The following is a 19,237-nucleotide window of genomic DNA, read 5'->3' on the forward strand; positions in this document are numbered from 1 at the left end:
GGCCAAGAGCGTTGAAACACACAGAGCCTGGGGGAGGCATCAGGGTATTTCTTGTAGCAGCTTCTCTCTCTGTCAAGAACCCCCTGCCAGGCTCAACTTGAGAGAAATTCTCCCACAGTATCCAACCATCAGCTTCTTTTGGGTGGGATGAGGAACAGCCAGCACTGGAAATATTTCAATGCACTGGAGCAGCAGTGCCTGCAGGGGAGAGACTCTTTGGCTCTGGGCTCTCTGGGCACTTTCTGCTGCAAGGCCGCTCCCCTCTGGATGTCCCAAGGTGGGGTTTGGAGGCCTTGGGCACATGAGCACTGTACAGGGACAAAGGAGCTCTGCTCAGTGGGGTGGAGACTGAGGACAGTGGAGCAGAGCCATGAGAGTGTTTAATGGGAGATTTCAGGGATGGTGAATCCTTTTGCCATAGTGGAAAACAGCCAGAGAGAGAAAGAATTAATGCCAAGGGCAGCTGGGGAGGCCCAGACTGGCACCAGGAGAAAGGAATTTCCCTGGCAGGGCAGGGCTGTGGTGCAGCACGTCCCCAGCAGGAGCCTGGAGCAGCCCAAGGCTTTGTGTGGCAGGCAGAGGCAGGCAGGAGGCAGAGCTGTCAGCACAGGAAGGGCCCAGCCAGGTGGGGCAGCCGGGGGATGCCGACAGCCTGCAGGGACAGAGGCGCAGGGCAGGGACACCGTAGGACAGCCTGGGCTGCACAGGGCACAGGGATGGGCAGCAGCTGCAAGACAGCCCTGCCAGAGCCAACTTGGGCAGCACTTTGGCCATGGCTGCTGGGCCTGGGCCTGAGGCCACGAGGAGGGGACAAGTGACCCTTGCAGGCCTGGGGCCTCATTGCCTCCTTGTCCCTGCTCAGCAGCCTGGCAGGGGCCGCCCCATGCTCCTGCCCTTGCCATTGCACATCCCCTCATGCCAGTGCCCGTCCCGGGAAGAGCCCTGAGCAAGGAGGGCAGGACAGGATCTGCCTGGCCAGGGGCTGGGGCTCAGGCCTTGGCCCTTTGCATTCCTGAAACACATCCAGGTTTGCTCAGTATCAGAGACACCTTTGCCTTGTTTGTCCCCAGCTGTCAGCACTGCCTCCAGTGTTCTGCTCTGACAGGAACCTGGGGACAGTTTGTCAGTCATGTCCCTCAGTGAGACCCATTAAATCTTCTAGCAAATTCAGTGTTTGAATCTCACTTTGAGCTCTTGAGAAGTTCTTTTAGCCCACTCTGAGGGACCGGGTCTGATGCAAAGAGCACCAAAGCCCCAGAGGGTCATTAAAGTCCCTGTGCTGTGTCTGTGCTACTGAGCTGGGCTGGGCTCCTGGCACAGAGGCAGCTCCTGGCAAGGGCAGCGCTGCAGAGAAACAGCTCTGGCCAGGAGCAGCTCCTGTGCACAGCCCAGCAGGGCTGGGGCACTGCCAGGGCCCCTCAGGGACACCAGCAGGGCACAGACAGAGCTCACAGGGGCTCAGCACTGGCAGGGGCTGTGGGATGGCCCAGAGGGGGCTGTGTCACAGCAGCACCTCTGTGGCTGTGTCATAGAGGCACAGAGCAGCTGGGATGTCAGCAAGGGGCTGTGTGACAGCACAGAGTGGGCTGTGTGAGGTCACAGATTGGGCTGTGACATCACAGAGTTTGTTGTGTGAGGGCACTGAACAGCTACGGCGTCACAGAGGGGACTGTATGACATCATGGAGTGAGGTCAAAGTATGTGCAGGGACATTACAGAGTGGCAGTATGACATCACAGAGAGGGTTGTGTGACATCACTGAGGGGATTGTGACATCACAGAGCTGGCTGTGACATGATAGGGTAGGATGTGACATCATAGACCAGACTCTGCCATCATGGAGGGTGGCGTTGTGGCATCAGAGAGTGGGTTGTGCTATCACTGGGTGTCTGAGTAACATCACAGAACAGTCTGTGACATCAGAGAACGTGCAGTGACATCACTGGGTGAGTTTGTGACATCACAGTGTCTTCTGAGACATCCCAGGAGGCAGCTGTATGACATCACAGAGTGATATGCCAGCATTGGCACTGTGACATCACAAGAGGGATTCGTGACATCCCAGCATGGGCTGTGACATCACAGATGGCAGTGTAATATCACAGATGGCTGTGTGACATCACAGAGATGGCTCTGTGACATCACAGATGGCTGTGTGGCATCACAGAGGTGGCTGTGTGACATCTCAGGAGCTGTGTGACATCACAGGGGCTGTGTGAGGTCACTGGGGAGGTCACTCTGCCCCGGCCCCCCTCACAGCTCCCCCCAGAGCAGTCCAACCCTGCTCGTGCACAGCGGGGTCCCCTCTCCCCCCGGGTCCCCCCGCCCCCAGCTCTGCAGCCTCCCCCAGAGGATGTTCCACGAGATCGACCCCAGAGCCTGACACAGGGACGGGGGGCCGGGGCCCTGGGGGTGGCACAGGGGGACAGGGACCCCCGGCAGCGTCCCCGTGTCCCCCAGGGCCAGAGCCTGGGCCAGGGCTCCTTCACCCTGTTAGAAACGAGGCCTTGAGAGCGCTGAAAAACCCCTGGCAAGGGATCAGCCAAAACCAGATTGAATATTAAGGGACAGCAGCACAAAGTTCCTTGGCAAGAGTCACTCTGCTCCTGACTGGACCCTTGAGGCACAGCAAGGAAACACAGCAAGAACAAAACCAAACAGAATCCAGGCAATCAAACCAGAAATGAACCCAGAACTGTTGAAATTTGTGCGCCTGTGTGTGTGCCTAAAGGACAGTGAGGGCAAGAATAGAAGGAATGCAGCCTAAAAGCTAAACAGAACTCAAATTTAACAGGCCTTGACTGATACCTTAGACTTCGGCATTTAGCAAAAGAACAGCACTTGACAGTATTTAACCTTACTTGTATAACCTAGCACTTAATGATTTCACGGTGGAAAAACACTTAACAATATTCAGCTTAGCTTATAACTTATATTAAACTTCACTACCTAGCAAGAGAACAACTCTTAGCAGCAATTAACTTCACTTAGACCTTGTGATTTACCCTTCCCTACAGGCCTGACTGGCTCAAGCCCCTCAGAGTGCAGCATTTCTGGCACATTTCCCCAGCACAGGCACTCCTGTGTGCACACAGACACAAAGAGTCAGGGCAAGGCACCTGTGAGCAATTCCCCTGAGGGCAGGGAATGCTTCGGTGTACCTGGACCCCAGCCAGCAGCTCACAGGAGAGAGGATCCAGGCGCCTTCTGGTTCCGCTCCAGACTGTTCTGGGTACGAGTCTCTTCGGCAGGAGCTCTCTGGATGGTCTTGAGAGTGCCTGCAGCTTCTCGGGCTGTTCTGGCTGCTTCCCAAGAGGCTTATCTGTGCCCTCCTGGAACGTGCCCAGCCAGCAGATGACACTTCTCGGGTAGCTGGTGGTTCATTGCTGCCCCAGATGTGCAGGGTGTCTCTGCTTCGGCCCGCGCAGCTGAAGAACGAGTCTGGACTCTTCACTTTTCGGTCTTGAGGTTGTTTATTAATTCTTATCTATAAAATTTTCTTTCTGCCCAGCAGAAGTCTGCTCAGCAGGGCAGCCACGAGCACTCTGACCGCCCCCGAGATGGTGTTGTCTTTTTATACTACAAACTACGTTTATCATATTTACACTTAATTCCCAATACCCATCACCTACGTTAGGCAGTGCAATTCTACTCTAAACCAATCCCAAAGTGCCAGCATCACTGCAGAAAATGGAGAACAAGAAGAAGACGAAAGGCTGGACACACCCAAGTTCCTCCAACTTGTCCCCATAACCCCCATACCAAAAATCTTAAAATCTACATTTTCACCCTGTGATCATTTCATTATTATACTGTTCAAACTTCTGTGACTTTCACGTCCTCATACAAAGCTGATAATTTGCTCCAGGGGTCACAATCAAATCCCCAGGTGTTCTGGGCTGTGTGCCAGGGTCTCTGAGCCTCCCAGCAGAGTCCTGGCAACTCTGGACACCCGGAGGGATGCGCTGAGTTCCGACATAATCTGATACCCAGACCCTGGGGAAATGACTTCTTTTTCCCATGGAAAATGGTCTCTGTTTGTTGCCACTTGCCATGGCTGACAGTGGCATGCCAAGCTCAAAATTTGTAAATTTTGCAGGATTTCTCCAAAACTAAAGCTGCCAGCAACTAGGACCCTGCAAGTACATAGAGCCACAAATGTCACCTTTAATCTGATACCCAGACCCTGGGGAAATGACTTCTTTTCCCCATGGGGGAATCTCCTTCCCTCTGTCAGAGGCAAATCCCATCCCCTCCTTGTCCTTCCTTTTTCAAGCAATGTGCAGAGCACAGAGACCAGGGAGGACAAATCCCCACTGCAGAACCTTTTGTATGAGGCCATTTTGAGCACCTCCATGTCGCAGGAATCCAGTGAGGAGGGCTGCAGGGACAGCATGGCGACAGTGCCATCGGCCCTTCTGTGCCCTGCCTGTGCCTGTCCGCGCCGCACTGTGGGTGTGTAAGCCCTCCAGTGGGTGTACCATGTGTGTGTGTGCGATGTGTGGCACCGTGGGCACTCCAGCACGGTCACCAACCCTCAGCCCCTCCGGTGGCCACTGAGGGGGCCCAGCACAGCGGCGATGGTGAGTCCCTCCCGCTCTGCCACAGTGGCATGGCAGGGACTCGTGAGGGCGGGCCGGAGCAGGAGCCAGATTTGGGCTGGGAGGGGACACTGGGACACTCCAAAAATCCACCCAAATTGTCCCACCACCCTCCCCCAGCCAGCCCAACTTCACCTCCAGGACATTTTCAAAGTGCCCTAAAAGTTGTGCATGGTTTGGGGGACAAGGGTGATTTGCGGAAACAAACAAACTCCACAACTTTTGTGAAAGCTGTAGAGCTGGTGTGTTTATTGCAGCGCTGGACACGTGGGGATTATTCCCCTAAAATGATATGCCTACCTCTGGGAACTCCAGATCTCCTTTTATTTCCCTCTCAAATACATAAACATGCAATTTCACAATAGGTTCATACATATTCATTCTACTGATTTCGTGTGGCATTTGCCAATAATTCTTCTTTCTGACAAAGAACTCCTGGGTCAGGTTGCCCTGCTCTGTCTGCCCCACCCCTCCCCTGTTATCTCTTGTCCTTCAGCTGAAGGAGTCTCTCCAAACACAGGCCCTTCAAGAGAGCAGGCAGTCAGACTAAACAGCAAGCTACAGACTTAACTCAAAGATGTACATTTCACCTAAATCAAAATGGATTTCTACTCTGGAAGATTTCCACTCTGCCCCAAGGGGGAGGACCATCAAGATCCCCTCACATCCATGTGTCAGTATCTTCAAGCCCAGCCAGGAGCAGCAGCAGGGCCAAGGTTGACAAATTTCCCCCACACTGATGACACAGCCAGACACGTGGGAGGCTGCCTCAGGCTTTATTGTCCACCAGCATTCCAGGAGGGAACAGAAAATCCTCCTGCAGACGCTGATTCCGTAGGCTCGCAATGGTTCCTTGCTTCCATGGGGCTCTGTCACGCCATAGCAGCACCTTGGTGCCATATTGTTCCACAGCCTCACAGTGTTCTCCTGGGTTCCGTGAGGCCCCTCTGTGGCACACCGCAGCCTTGGTTCCATGAGGGTCTCTTGGGCTCCCTAAGGCCCCACCAAGTCTCATTAGAGTGCTGTTTCCATTGGGTTCAATAACCTCACGATGCTCTCCTGTGTTCCTTAAAGCCCTGCTGTGACACATTTGAACTGTGGCTCAGTGAGGCTCCACAAACTCACTGGGCTCTCTTGGGTTCCATGCTGCAAGCCTTTCTCACGAGTTCCATCGACTGACAGTGGCCATCTGCATTCCATGAGGTCCAGCTGGATCACATCAGAGCCTTGCTTTCATGAGGTTCTAATCCCTCACTGGGGTCTCCTGAACTTCACAAGGCCCCACTGTGTCACACTGCAGCCTTGGTCCCATGAGGTTCCAAACCCTCTCACGATGGTGTCTTTGCTTCAGTGAGGTTTCTCTGAGTCACAGTAGAGCCCTTGTTCCATTGGGCTCCAAAACTGTGGGGAATAAGCCTTACAGAATAAGGACCTTTCCCACCTTTGTTCAGTCCTGCTCACTTCTGTTCACCAAAAGGCATTCTGGGGAGGTTCAGCTGTGGGTCGATGGCCAGAGAGTTGGTGGTTGGTGGTTGCCTCATGTGTGAGGCAGGGATTGGCTGAGGAGATGCGTGGACACCACATGATCAGAGAGCTGATTAGGTAAAGGGACACATCAATAACAACCCTGCAATGGCAGGCAGACAATGCGTGCTTAGTTTGGTTAAGTTTGGAGCAAGTTTTGAGTATAAAAAAGCTCAGTTGGTTACAATAAATTCTCTTCTTCGGAGCAAGCAAGGAGCTCTGCGTGTCTTTGTTCCCCATGCCTATGGTACAGATTTGGGCTTCACTCCCTGAAAAACACCAATGCATCCAGAGCTCTAAAATGAGTATGGACCTGTATGAACCAGCACCAACCAGTATAGACTGGTATAGGCCAGTATAGACCAGTATGAACCAGTACACACTGGTAAGGGCTCTCCCAGTCCCTCCCAGTCTGCTTTTAACCCTTCCCAGTGCCCTTCCAGTATAAACCAGTAACCCCAAACTCCCTTTTAACCCTTTTTTACCCCCTTTAAACCCTTCCAGTTCAAACCAGTGCCCTCCCAGTATAAACCAGTACAAACCAATACACACAGTTCCCTCCCAGTGCTCCCAGTCCCCACAGGTTCCAGCAGATGTCCACCAGGATGATGCTGGTCAAGGACAGCACCTGGCCGGGTGGCACCCCCTGTGGGGCAGGTGAATCCCAGTTCAAACCAGTAGAAACCAGTAGAGCCCCAGGAAATCCCAATTTCATCCCAGTAACATCTAGTACCATTAAGGGCAACACCTGGGCATGGGATGGCCCCTGCTGGACCATGCCAGGTCCAAACCAGTATAAACCAGTACAGACCGAGTAAATGCCAATGCCCTCCCAATCCCCTCCCACTGCAGCCCAGTAACCCCCCCAGGGATTTCCCAGTTCATCCCAGTAACTCCCACTGACCTCCCAGTATGGCCCAGTTACCCTCCCAGTTCAAACCAGTAACTCCCAGTTCATCCCAGTCCCTCCCAGTAACCCCCCAGTTCAAACCAGTGACCTCCCCCAGTATAAACCAGTCACCTCCCAGTATGGAACAGTAACATCCCAGTGACCTCCCAGTCCCTTCCAGTCCAACACCAGTATAAACCAGCAAAAAAATCACCCTTCAACCCTTATTGATCCCTTTCTAAAATCCTTTAATGCCCTCCCAGTCCCGCCCCCAGTACAAACCAGTACAAACCAGTACCCCCAGTAAGGTGTCCATGGCCTCCCAGTACTGCCTCAGTTTCCCCTCCTGCCGCTGGTGCCAGGCAGAGTCTGGGGGGTGGAGCTTGTCTGCCATGCTGGACAGGGAACTGGGATGTACTGGGAGCACTGGGAGGGACTGGAAGGCTCCCAGTGGGCACTGGGGGTCACTGGGAGGAGACTGAGACTAACTGGGAGAGACTGGGATGTGGCTGGGAGGGACTGATGGCAACTGGAATACACTGAGAAGGGGTTTGTGGGCACTGGGTGGGACTGGGATGTACTGGGAGGAACTGGGAAGTTACTGGTGGACACTGGGGGATCCTGGGAGCCACCAGGAGGAGCCTGGAAGGGAACTGGGAGGTCTGGGAGGGGAAACTGGGAGCACTGGGACAAACTGGGAGGGGATTGGTTCATACTTGGAAGGACTGGGAAGAGAATGGGGAGGACTGGGAGGCACTGGGAGATACTGGAAGGGATTTAGAGAAACTGGGAGCAGTGGAGAGTACTGGGAGGGAACTGAGACGGACTGGGAAGCATTGGGGAAGAACTGGGAGGGACTGGTGGGCACTGGACGGGACTGGGAGCACTGGAATGGACTGGGATAAACACGGTGTTCTGGGAAGGGAACAGCAATAAACTGGGAGGATACTGGGGGACATTGGGAGGCACTGGTGGCAACTGGGATGGGCTGGGGTTTGTGGGCACTGGAGGGGACTGGGAGGAACTGGAATATACTGGGAGCTACTGGGAGGAGACTGGGATGGACTGAGAGAAACTGTAAGAGACTAGAGGGGATACTGGGAGCACTGGGATGTGACTGGCAGAGACTGGGAATTGGTTTGTGTGGACTGAATAGGACTGGGAGGGACTTGAACACACTGGGACATACTGGGAAGTTACTGGGTGGTAATTGGTGGGCACTGGGAGGAGACTGGGAGTAACTGGAAGGGCACTGGGAGGGGATTCATGGGGACTGGGATGGACTGGGATGTGAAAAATGCATGTATTTTATGATTGGCTTTTCGCAAATATTAAAATGAATATTATATGTGTTGTGTTAGAAAGTAATGCTGTGTTAATTCTCTTAAGTACTGTGTTAAATATAGTTTTAGGTTATAAAAATTGTTAAAATAGAAACTGTGCTATGGAAGATGCTTTGTTTAAAGGAAAGGACTTGCAGCGAGATAGCAGCCACAGGACACCTGAATCTTTCAGAGAAAAAGAATTTATTGCCCTCTTATCAGAAGAAACGAACTTCTTCCCGCCTCGGAGGCGCTGTTAGGATTGGAGGGGAGAAGCTGACACTGACCAGACAGAATCCTGTGTTTGAATGGAATTTATGCATCATGTATGAAGTGCATGAATATGCAACAGGCTATTGTTCTTAAGGGCTAATCCTTTGTTAACGGGGGTCCTTTTTCGGCTCCTGACGCCCAGAAAAAGGTACTCGGATGTCTGTAACTCTTTGCTTTTATTGTCTCATATTGTCCTAATTCAATTTGTCCAAATTGTTATTACTCTAACCGTGTTACTATTCTTTTTAACCATTTTATTACTATTAAACTTTTAAAAGCTTTAAAAAGAAGTGATTGGCGTTTTTCACAGGGAGAAACTGGGTGGGGACTGGGAAGTTACTGGGAGGTTGCCGGCGGGCACCAGGGGGTACCCGGAGGGCACTGGGAGGGCTCTGGGATGGACTGGGGAAGGTGCCTGGGAAGGTTATTGGGAGGCACTGGGGAATGGGTGTGAAATACAAAGCTGTGTTTCGTGTCAGGCACAAACAGGCAACGCGTGCATTTGTGAATGCGAAATGCGTGGACCCCGACCATGGGAGAGCTGTGAATTCTAATAATAACTGAGGAAAATAAAGCATGGAAAAAGGGCTTTGAACCTATCTTTTGTTTGCAATTAACCCTGGTTGATTTAGGAGCATTGGAATTAGGGTGTTAAAGATGTTGCTTTTTGCTTGCATTTAATCCATAAGAAGCTCTGCAATAATAACCTTTTGAAGTATAATTTTAGAATATTGTATCCTTGAAACTATAGCTTTGGAATATATATAAAGGAAATATGCTTATCTCACACCTTAGTGAAGCAGAGAAAAACAGCTTGAGAAAGGAAGATGAACATCAACTGAAGGATTTATGGTTTTGACCAAAGGGAAGCTGGACATCACTGTTATGAGATTTACAGTCTCTGCAATTAAAGGGTGGGCACACATCTGGGGAGTGGGACCCCACCAGATGGGATTCCTCTTTCTTCTTTCGGAAACTGGATCGTCACCATCTGGGGATACTCCTTTGAGATACAGCCTGAGAAATTAAAATCACAATAGTGTATAGAATTGTGATGTAATAATTTGGAATAAAAATTGCTGATGAGTAAAAATTGAAAAGAGAAACTGCTGAAAAAAAATGATGGGGACCCCTATAAATACCTGTAACCCTCAATTATCGGTGTGCAGTTGGAGGGAAAACTTCCCGCACTGTACCCGGCGCTGTATTGCTCATACTTTACCATATTAAATATTAAATTGATCGCTGCTTGAATATTGGCCTACTCAAGCTTCTTATTCATAACATGGAGGAGGAGCGGCCTCCGGGCCCTGCCGCTTCCATTCCCGCGGGGCGGGGCGGTCCGTAACCATTTCCTCTGCTCGCCGCGGGGCTCCGGGCCCTGCAGGCAACGCCGCGGCTCAGGGAGGTCCCGGCGGAGCCCAGCGGGTGCCAGGGCCCTTCCGGTGACCCCGGTGCCGGTGAGTTTCCCGCGGCCCGCAAACGGGACCGGCCGGAGCGGCTGAGGGCGGCTGAGGCGGCGCGGGGCTCTGTGGGACACGGCGGCGGCTCCGCGCTCCGCGCTCCGGCAGGCCTCAGCAGGCCTCAGTGCAGCGCCAGGGAGGTGATGAGGGGGAAACGCGGGCTGGGTGGGTCGGGGTGGGTGAGTGTGTGTGGAATTAACCCACCATTAATCCAGGTTTATGTCCAAAAAGGAGACAGAGTGGTCTTGTAACTTTATTCGAGTAAAGGGAGAGGCCATGGGGCATTTCCCGTGGGGTGTCTCAGATGGTTGGAGGATGCAGCCTCTCTTTTATCTTAAAATCCCTGCTGCATCACCCTCTTCCTTTTTCCCACGGCCAAGGTAATCAGAAGGTACAGAGTTACCGAATCGCCTGCTCTATGCACCCCCTCCCAATATGCACCCCCCTTTCATTGTATAAAAGAAAGAAAAACCTACTCATTATTTGACTAAGTCTTTGTTCTCATGCTCTAGGTTCAGGAATTTAATAGGGCCTTGGCTGAGCAGCAGTCTGTGTTGATCAGTAACATTCTCTAGAGCTAATAGCTTCTTTTGTTACTTCCCTATCTCTGAGTGCATGGCCCTATCCCCAAGCAGATTCACACTGTTTGTAAAGACACATTCATCTTATTTGTTTCAATCCCTCCTCTTTTATTTTCTTAGTAATTGCCTTTACAAACTTTAAATCCCTTGATTTAATCTTTTCTTCCTGGGTCTTCTTTGACCCAATGACATAATTCTGTCCTTGAGTTGTTTAATTTTCCACAAACTCCTCCTTTCTATGCTAATAGATAATATAATACTATCTGATGTAGATAATATAATACTATCTGATGTTGAAATGTTCCATTTCTCATCTGACTGGGTTTCATTCCATCTGCCTCAGTATTTGCAATCATAAGGAGGGCAGTTGGGGGTCCAACAGTCTAAACCCAAAGGTAAGGTTTATTCACAAATGCTTTTTCCTGCATTTGTGAATAAACGCCCATCCTTTTTAGGCAATAAATACCTCTTTCAGAGCAATGAAGCTGCCATGGACTTCCTTCCTCATCCCAAAATCCCGTTCCATTATGGACTTCACTCGAAGTGCTGACCCACCATTTAAGTGCGGCTTGGCTGGTCACCCATGGCCAGCTTTCAGGTGCTCGTGCCCCTCCTGACCCAACAATTGCTAAGGTTGAGAACTTCTGCTGCTTCTTCTCCTAAGGCTGCAAATTGATTCTCCCACCTCTGGCCCAACCCTGACTGACAATATAAAGTATTAAGGGAAATATTCTAATAGTGTAATCTAATTATTTAGTCAAATTCTCACATTGTCTTCCCCACCACCTGTGGCAACCGAAGGCACAGAAACAATTTAAGAAAGAAAACAGCGACAGTAAGGATTGTCCTGCCAGTGGCTGGAGCTGGCAGAGGAGGGTGGCCAGGATTGCAGAGGATTCCAGGCGAGGATCTGTGGGCAGGCGCAGGGGCTTGGCCCGCTGTGGAGCCCTGGCTGCTGCTGCGTTGCCTTCAGGGCAGGCTCAGGGGCGGCCTCCCATCCTCCTGCTGCGGGCGGGAAGTGCAAATCTCCGGGGCTTCAGAGCCCTTGAGGCCAGGCTGAGGGGTCCCCCGTGTTGAGCTGTGCTGGCGGCTGTTTCTGGCCTCAGGGACACTTGGCATGGGCCCCTTGGCCACCAGTGGTGCTGCTTTGCACTCCTTAGGCAGGAGCCGATGTCCTGGCTGGGTGTTGGCAGCAGCCAAGTGCCAGGGCAGGCTCTGTGCCAGCCCAGCTTGCTGTGGGAGAGATTTCACAAGTGACAGGATTGTGGCCGCAGACTGCCTTAAATGTACATCCCTCGTCTCCACCCTGCACTAGGTGGAGAATTACCAGGGTAAGGAATTCCAGACATGAATTGCAAGGTAGATAATTGAATATCTGCCCTGAGTCTGTCTCTTATTCTTGCCAGAGCCAATTGCAAAAGCTGTACCCATGGCATCTTGGTTTCTGTTTCTAGCTTCAAAAGGCGTTTCTTTATTTCTTCACTCGTTTTTTTTTTCTACCTGACCTGAGCTCTGGGGGTGCCAGGAGGGATGGAGGTTCCATTGTATTCCTAAACCAGTCATAACCCCTTGGAGAGTTTTTCCTGTAAAATTAGTTCCTCTGAGTCTATTGCATCCATGATCCCATCTTCAAATTACTTGTTCCAAAAATACTTATATAACTGATCCTGTAGTTGCTGAAGCACTTGGAAATGCTTCTGGCCACCCTGTTAGCTGACATGCTGCTACCAGAAGATATTTAAGCCTTCCCACTTGGGACAGTCTGGTGAAATCCACCTGCCAACTTTGGAAGGGACATAGGACAAGGCCCAAGGCCTCCCTCCTCTGGCAAGTTTCTTTTTAACTTGGTGTTGTAAGAAACAACTGCTCACTTTGAAAATTTAAAAGGTTTATTAAACCTTGACAAAAATACAACAAAAGGACTGCATAAGGAAAAATTCGCAGCACTGGGAACTACCCTGATGGATACCCCATGGCCAGTTCATCTTCAAGATGATTGCTCAGTCTTTTATACCCCTGGCCCTTCCCAAAGTCTGTCAGTCAGCTCTTCTGTGCCATTTATTGGTGGAGATGCTTTCTTGTAAGGGGATTGGAGGTCAGGTGTTGCCATGCCCACCCCCTGAGCACCAAGCTTCCATTCCAACTGTCCTGTGCAAGGCAGGTGTGCACACCTTCTTTGTACCTGTCTTAGACAGCAATACAGAGGGGGGAAAGGGATCTATGGGGAGAACAAAGGACATCTAAATTAGAATAACATAACTATACATCACTATAGCTTTTCTTAATATTCACACAATAGTCATCCCTTAATTGCGAGAGCCAATCATCTCATTATCTACCTATAGCAGTGTCTAGGGGATGGTTTTTTGTCTCATATAGTTTTTGGGGTTCATTGTTTTGTTTTTTGTCTGGGATGGTTGCTGTTTCGGGAGTATTGCAATGAGTGGGAGCCAGGTTGGGGTTTGCAGAGAGAGTCTGGGGCAGGGTGTGGGGCAGCTCCTTTCCTTCCAGCCAGCTGTTGGAGTGGCCACACTGCTGGTGTTTCTGACCGGGGATCCTGCTGCTTCGTGGGTGCTGTCTGTTTCTTTTTGTTTCTTTTCCTTTGGCGCTGTGACTGTGCTTGCTGGCTTGCTTCTCTGCTGCTTGGGAGCCCAGAGCCGGTGCGTGCCGTGCCAGGAGTGGGAGCACCCCATTCCGCACCAGGGGCTGCCTCCTCTGCACGAATCCAGAGCCCAGGACCAGGCACTGCCGGTGAGGAATGGCAGGGAGCGATTCCCTGTCGGGCCCCACTGACAGACTGTAACCCATCACCTGGACACCCCCCAGCCTCGGGCAGGGCCCTGGGGTTTCTGCTGCCTCTCGCCTGCTGCCCCGGGTGAGCCTGCCCTGCCATTGCAGCTTGCTGCTCCTGAAGTTCTGCCTGTAGCTGCTATCCATGGGACCAGCTGCCCTGGGGGGTTTGTAAAGGAAATCCCTTTTCCATCCAATAATTTCAAAATTATAATAATTATGAGGAAAGGTGGTCATATTCTCCATTCTTAGGTTCCAGCCTTCCTTGGCCAGCACGTCTTTCAAACCTTGGTGTTAGCACAAATCAAGCAACCTTTAGGAGCCTGTTTTGCCATACCAAAAATACCCAAGGCAGGACATCTTGAGGAAGGCTTCTGCCAATCCTCAGGAACTCCAAGGGCTCCCTGCATGGAGCTGTTTCAATATTTGTAAGGCCAGAGGCTTTGCTATCCGGCCCTGGCAGCCCGGTGGAGTGGTGGAGCCTGGAGATGAGCAGGGTCCAGGAGATGAAAGGGTCACTAAGAGAGGGGTGAGCCTTGAGTGCCTACAGTGAGGGGAGCCTGGGACCCCTGGGAGCCAAAGCAGAATTAAGGGAGAAGGGACTTGTGGGACCTGCAAAACCCTCCAGGCATCCCAAAGCAGGACCCCAGAGTGGGAGAATCCACAGGACCCCCAGCAGCCCCAGGAAGGGGGGCCTCAGAACCTCAGAGTGAGGAGATTAGAAAGGGAAAGGCTTGTTTGGGATTCACTCTTGATTATTGGAGGTTTTACGGACACTAGACACCTGATGACTTCTAGAGATGGACTTGGGCAGGAGGAACACCCAACCCAAGGCACTCACACCTTGTTTACCCCCCAAAACCAGGATTTCTCATTCTCAAAGCTTGGTCAGATGGAGAAGGAGGCTGCGAGGAAGATGCTCTGGGACACCCAGGCAGGTGAGGAGGAACTCAGTGCCCCTTTCCCCCTCTCTGCTGCTCCATCTCCCAGCTCAGCACGGCCCCGGCTGCAGGACAGCCCTGCTGCCAACCCCGTCCTGCCAGGGACACTTTGGGAGTATCTCTTGCCCGTTCCCTGTGGCACAGAGGCAAATCCCATCCTCTCCTTGTCCTTCCTCCCCCAGAATAGGAGCGGAGGATGGAGACCAGGGAGGACAAATCCCCGCAGCAGGACCTTGTGGAAGAGGCCGTTTTGAGCGATTCCATAGTGCAGGAATCCAACGGGAAGGAAAAGCCCCAGAGATCCCGCACAAGGAGGGGCTGCAAACCCAGCCCTGGCATCTGTGAGGAGGAAAGACCTGCCCTGTGCCAGGAGGGTGGACAGAGCTTCAGCCAGAGCTCAGACATGGTGGTCACTGAGCACCATCGAAGCAGGGAGAAGTCATACAAGTGTGGGGAATGTGAGAGGAGCTTCAGCCACATCTCCAACCTGAAGAAACACCAGAGGATCCACACTGGGGAGAAGCCCTACAAGTGTAGGGAATGTGGGAAGAGCTTCAGCCGTAGCAACAACCTGGCCCGTCATGAGAATACTCATGATAATGAAAGGCCTTGCAAGCGCTCTGAACGTGGGAAGAGCTTTAGAGAGACATCCAAACTAAACCAGCACAAGATAAATTGCTCTGGGGAACAGCCCTATGTGTGTGAAGAATGTGGGAAGAACTTCAGCCGGAACTCCAACCTGGTCCGCCACAAGAGGATCCATACTGAGGAGAGGCCCCACAAATGTCCCAAATGTGGGAAGAGCTTCAGCCAGAGCACCCACTTGGATGTCCACCAGTGCATTGACACCAGGGAACAGCCCAACAACTGTGAGAAATGTGGGAAGAGCTTCAGGAAGATTCACAACCACCTGTGTTTGGAAATCAGGATATGTGACAGCTACAAGTGCTGGACGTGTGGCAAGAGCTTCAACAAGAGGTCCCACCTAATAGTCCACATGCGCACCCACACTGGGCAACAGCCCTACAGGTGTGAGCAGTGTGGGAAGAGCTTCAGAGATCGCTCCAACCTGAACCACCACCGGCGGACCCACACTGGGGCACGGCCCTACCTGTGTGAGCAGTGTGGGAAGAGCTTCCCCAGGGGCTCTCACTTGTCCCAGCACCGACAGAGGCACTGGTAAGGGAAGCTCCGCAAATGGCCTGACTGCAGGGATTTTGGGACATGCCACATTTTGGAAGTGGTTTTGGGGCACTCCCCAGCTCTTGGGGGGTTCCTGAGAGCAGCTCCATGGAGCCCCATTGCCAGGGTGGTTGTCTTGGGCACGAGCTCAGAGCTGTAGCCAGAGTCTGTAGCCTCAGTGTTGGAGAGCAGAGAAATGATGAACGGTCCCAGACATCTCCAGTGTGAATTGGGAGGTCAGAGCAAGTTCTGTGTAGGTGGGGTGGCTGCTGCCCCACCCCAGCCACTGCAGCCTCTGGCCCAGCCCCAAAGTGGCTGCCAGGCCCGTGGCACCCCGAAAACCCCACATGTGAGAGGGACCAGAGCAGGTAAAGGCCGTGACACGGGTGTGACACTGACACATCCCATATCAGCTGAGATGACTCTAGATCTAAAGCCATGGCTGTGGATATTTCTTTCCTTTTTCTCTCTCTTGCTCTGTCTCTCCCTCTCACTCTTTTCCTGACTTCTCAAAATCTGGATAACTTTAAGTTGGACAGGTTAGAGTTTGCTGAGTCAGTGCTTTGTGAAGTGCCTTACCATAATTCCAGGTTTAATATAAGTTATAAGCTAAATTAAACACTTCCCCTCTGTAAATTGTTAAGTCTTAAGTTGGGTTGAATACTGTTTATTGCTGTTCCTTTGCTAAATTGTTATGTTTAAGATATAAGTTAAGGTTAAGTTAAATTTGAGTGTTTGCTGTTAAGCCTTTAGGCCATATTCCTTTTATCCTTCCCCCCACTGTCCTTTTGTCAGATGCACCTAAACACACACGGACAGTTCTTGGTCCATTTCTGGTTTGATTGCCTGGATTTTGTTTTGCTTTGTAGTTGCTTTGTTTCCTTGCTGTGCCTGACGTCTCCAGTCACAGGCAGAGTCTCTTGCCAAGGAACTTTGTCATGCCTCACCACCTGTGCTTCTAATTGGTGATTTTTGTCAAATATGCTAATTTGCTAAACTTATAAACTATTTACCCCATGGTGGGGTGAGCATTTTGTGGGCATCTTCCATATTTGCCCCTTGTAGGCCTCTAATAAAGACCAGCCTTTATATTGCCTCCTGAACTGATATTATCTCCAAAGGGTGTTATTTCATTTCTAAGGCTTTTAAGGCATCAGTTTTTCTGGCATCTCAGATGGGACTGGACCCAGCAGCCTCCCTCTGGACCAGAAACATATTGCAAGGAACTCTTTCCTGCTGAAGACTTTTAAGAATTTCCGTGCAGTGACCTGAGGGGTTAGGAACCATGGTCCCAGGACCCCACAGGAGGTAACATAAAGGCAGCTCTTTTTGTTGTGTAGCGTGAAATTGTGCATTTGTGTGTTTTCAGGAAAATCAAGGCTCTTAGAAACCAAATTGTAACATTTTACAGGATCCCATCTGTTTCGTAAGGTTTGTTAGGCCACTTGTTCTGTCCCAGCGGGGTGAGGGGATTTGCTTATGGGGTTGTTTCTCAAGGGTTTTTTTTCCCCTTTCATCACTTTTTCTAACTCTTCTACAGCCACGGTGGGCGAAGGCAGAGGCAGAATCCAAAGGCTGATGTCACCTTTGTAGCTGAAAGCTGAGACCTTCTTTCAACCTTTAAAATATGAATTAGGAAAACACTGGGTGATGCATCACTCACCCTATTTGCCAAATGCTTCTAAGAAGGATCTGTTGGTATTTTGCAAAGTGTGGAGAATAACAGATAGTTGAGGATGGTTTACTGAATTAAATTTTAAAAATAGCTTCTGCATCCCTGTGAATAAGAAAGGCCAAGGACTGAGCGAAGGAAAGAATGTAAAAATATGGACTAATTCTGAATATGCATTTAATGTTTTCAGTGAGGTCATCTGGAAAGAGAGAGGACTGGCAACTGTTCAAGGCCTGGAATTGAACACACTGAACAGACCCATCCACTGCTAGAGAGTATTAAGGAGTCTGGAAAGCAGCCTTTATACATTGCAAGATTCATCAAAATGGGGAAGCAACTCTTGAGTTAGAGAATCTTTTTGTCGATAAAATAGTAAAAGAAGCAAGAAAAAGGATCTTAACAGTGGTGCTACAGAAGGAAATCAGTTTGACATGGTTTGTCCCAAAATGTGATCAACAGAGCCATCAGTTTTCTGGCACAAAGGTTGAAATCAAGGAAAGTGAATGGACTGTTACACCAGAGGGACAGACTGTAGTCCCACCTCAGCGAGAACATAAAAACACTTGCAGGGGAACAAGAAACCTTTTGAAACATTAAGAAATCAGTAACAGAAAGGGAAAAAACTGATATTGTACAATCCGTAACAAATGTGAAATCTTCTCTAGAACCCACCCAAACATGAGCAAAAGAGTTGTGTTAGAAATAACAGAGGCTGGGGATTCTCCTGGACATTGTTGGCGAATAAATTCTACTGAGTTACACCCAAAAAGGATGCAGGTATGTATTAGGGGTAGGTGATACCTTCAGTGGACGGTCTGAGGCTTACCCCTGTTGCACCAACACAACAAAAGGAAGTGGTGGATATTTTAATAAATCATATAATTCCAGTGTTTGGGGTTCCTTTGGAGTTGGTCCCCCTGTGATTGGAGATGTTAGTCAAATGTTGGGAATTGTTTGGGATCTATAAATTCCCTACACACCTGTGACTGGAACCCTCAAAGCACAGATATATATAAAATTTGTTGGAAACATCCATGACATAAGTTCAGGTTTTACCCAGAGCCTTACTGAGAATCCACATACAACCAAAGTGTTGCAGTAAGGTAGAAAAATTATTTTTAAAGGCCTCATAAAATCAGGCCTGCTCTGTTAGATCAGTGACCTTGTCAAGCTTGCACTTTGCAAGTTCCCATGTGAAAGCAATCCTGGTGTGAAGAGTTCATTAACATAACAGTTTATTCCTGGATGAAAAACAACTAGTGCCTGCATAAACATTAAATCTATCCCATGAGAACCAGAGAAGAAAATATGTAAACAATTTTATAGAGAGATTTGATGGACAAGTAAAGTATCTCTTACTAACCAATAAAGTAATTGGCAAAAAAGCTACTAACCCAATTGGAATCACACACACAAGGTATGTAAAACTGTATAAAAACGAGTTACTTGAATAAAGAATAAGCTTTTTCACCATGAAGAAAATAAAGTCTTATGTGATTTATTCCGATACCAAAGCAAAAAGACAACGTAAGTCCTAATGAAACATCACATGGCAGGCCATATCAAATTGTATATATTATATATGTTATATATATAATTTACATATATGTATAATTATGTATATATATTCACAGGAGGAATTCATATATGAGGGGGAAAATTAACTTACAGAGGGATTTAATTGTTTGAAGTTCCACTTTGCAGAAGCTCCAGAGATTTGTCATATTATCTGGGGAAATCTCTGCTGAAACAGCTGGAAAACAGAGACTGACACAAATCAGGATGATGTGGTTTAAATTGTTCTTTTTGTGCTTGTTATCTGCACAGCTGGTAACCATAACTCAAGTTTGGCCCCAAAATTTGCATGTAAATGGAGCCCAAAGTGTATCCAAAAGCTCTTCATAAGAACAACTTGTCAGGGTGATACTGGATATGTGAGAATCTGGCCTGGTAGGTTTGCCCCTAGATAAAGATCAGGCCTGTGCTCTTGGGGCTGTAA

General features: G+C 49.9%; 1 protein-coding gene and 1 pseudogene across 1 annotated transcript in view; both read left to right on the plus strand.

Moving 5' to 3' along the window:
• LOC131093416 (zinc finger protein OZF-like) overlaps positions 1–19,237 on the plus strand; it is a 71,916-nt gene that overhangs the window by 49,942 nt on the left and 2,737 nt on the right. The window contains exons 2-3 of the mRNA XM_058040581.1: positions 14,567–15,563; positions 17,107–18,015. Coding sequence (XP_057896564.1) covers positions 14,581–15,563; positions 17,107–17,170 — 1,047 coding nt within the window. The 5' untranslated portion in view covers positions 14,567–14,580 and the 3' untranslated portion in view covers positions 17,171–18,015. The remainder of the gene's footprint in view (positions 1–14,566; positions 15,564–17,106; positions 18,016–19,237) is intronic.
• The window catches only part of LOC131093457 (zinc finger protein 345-like), a 77,918-nt pseudogene continuing 68,775 nt past the window's right edge, over positions 10,095–19,237 (plus strand).

The sequence above is a fragment of the Melospiza georgiana genome, chromosome 25 (genome assembly GCF_028018845.1).
Source record: "Melospiza georgiana isolate bMelGeo1 chromosome 25, bMelGeo1.pri, whole genome shotgun sequence".
Classification (NCBI taxonomy): Eukaryota; Metazoa; Chordata; class Aves; order Passeriformes; family Passerellidae; genus Melospiza; species Melospiza georgiana.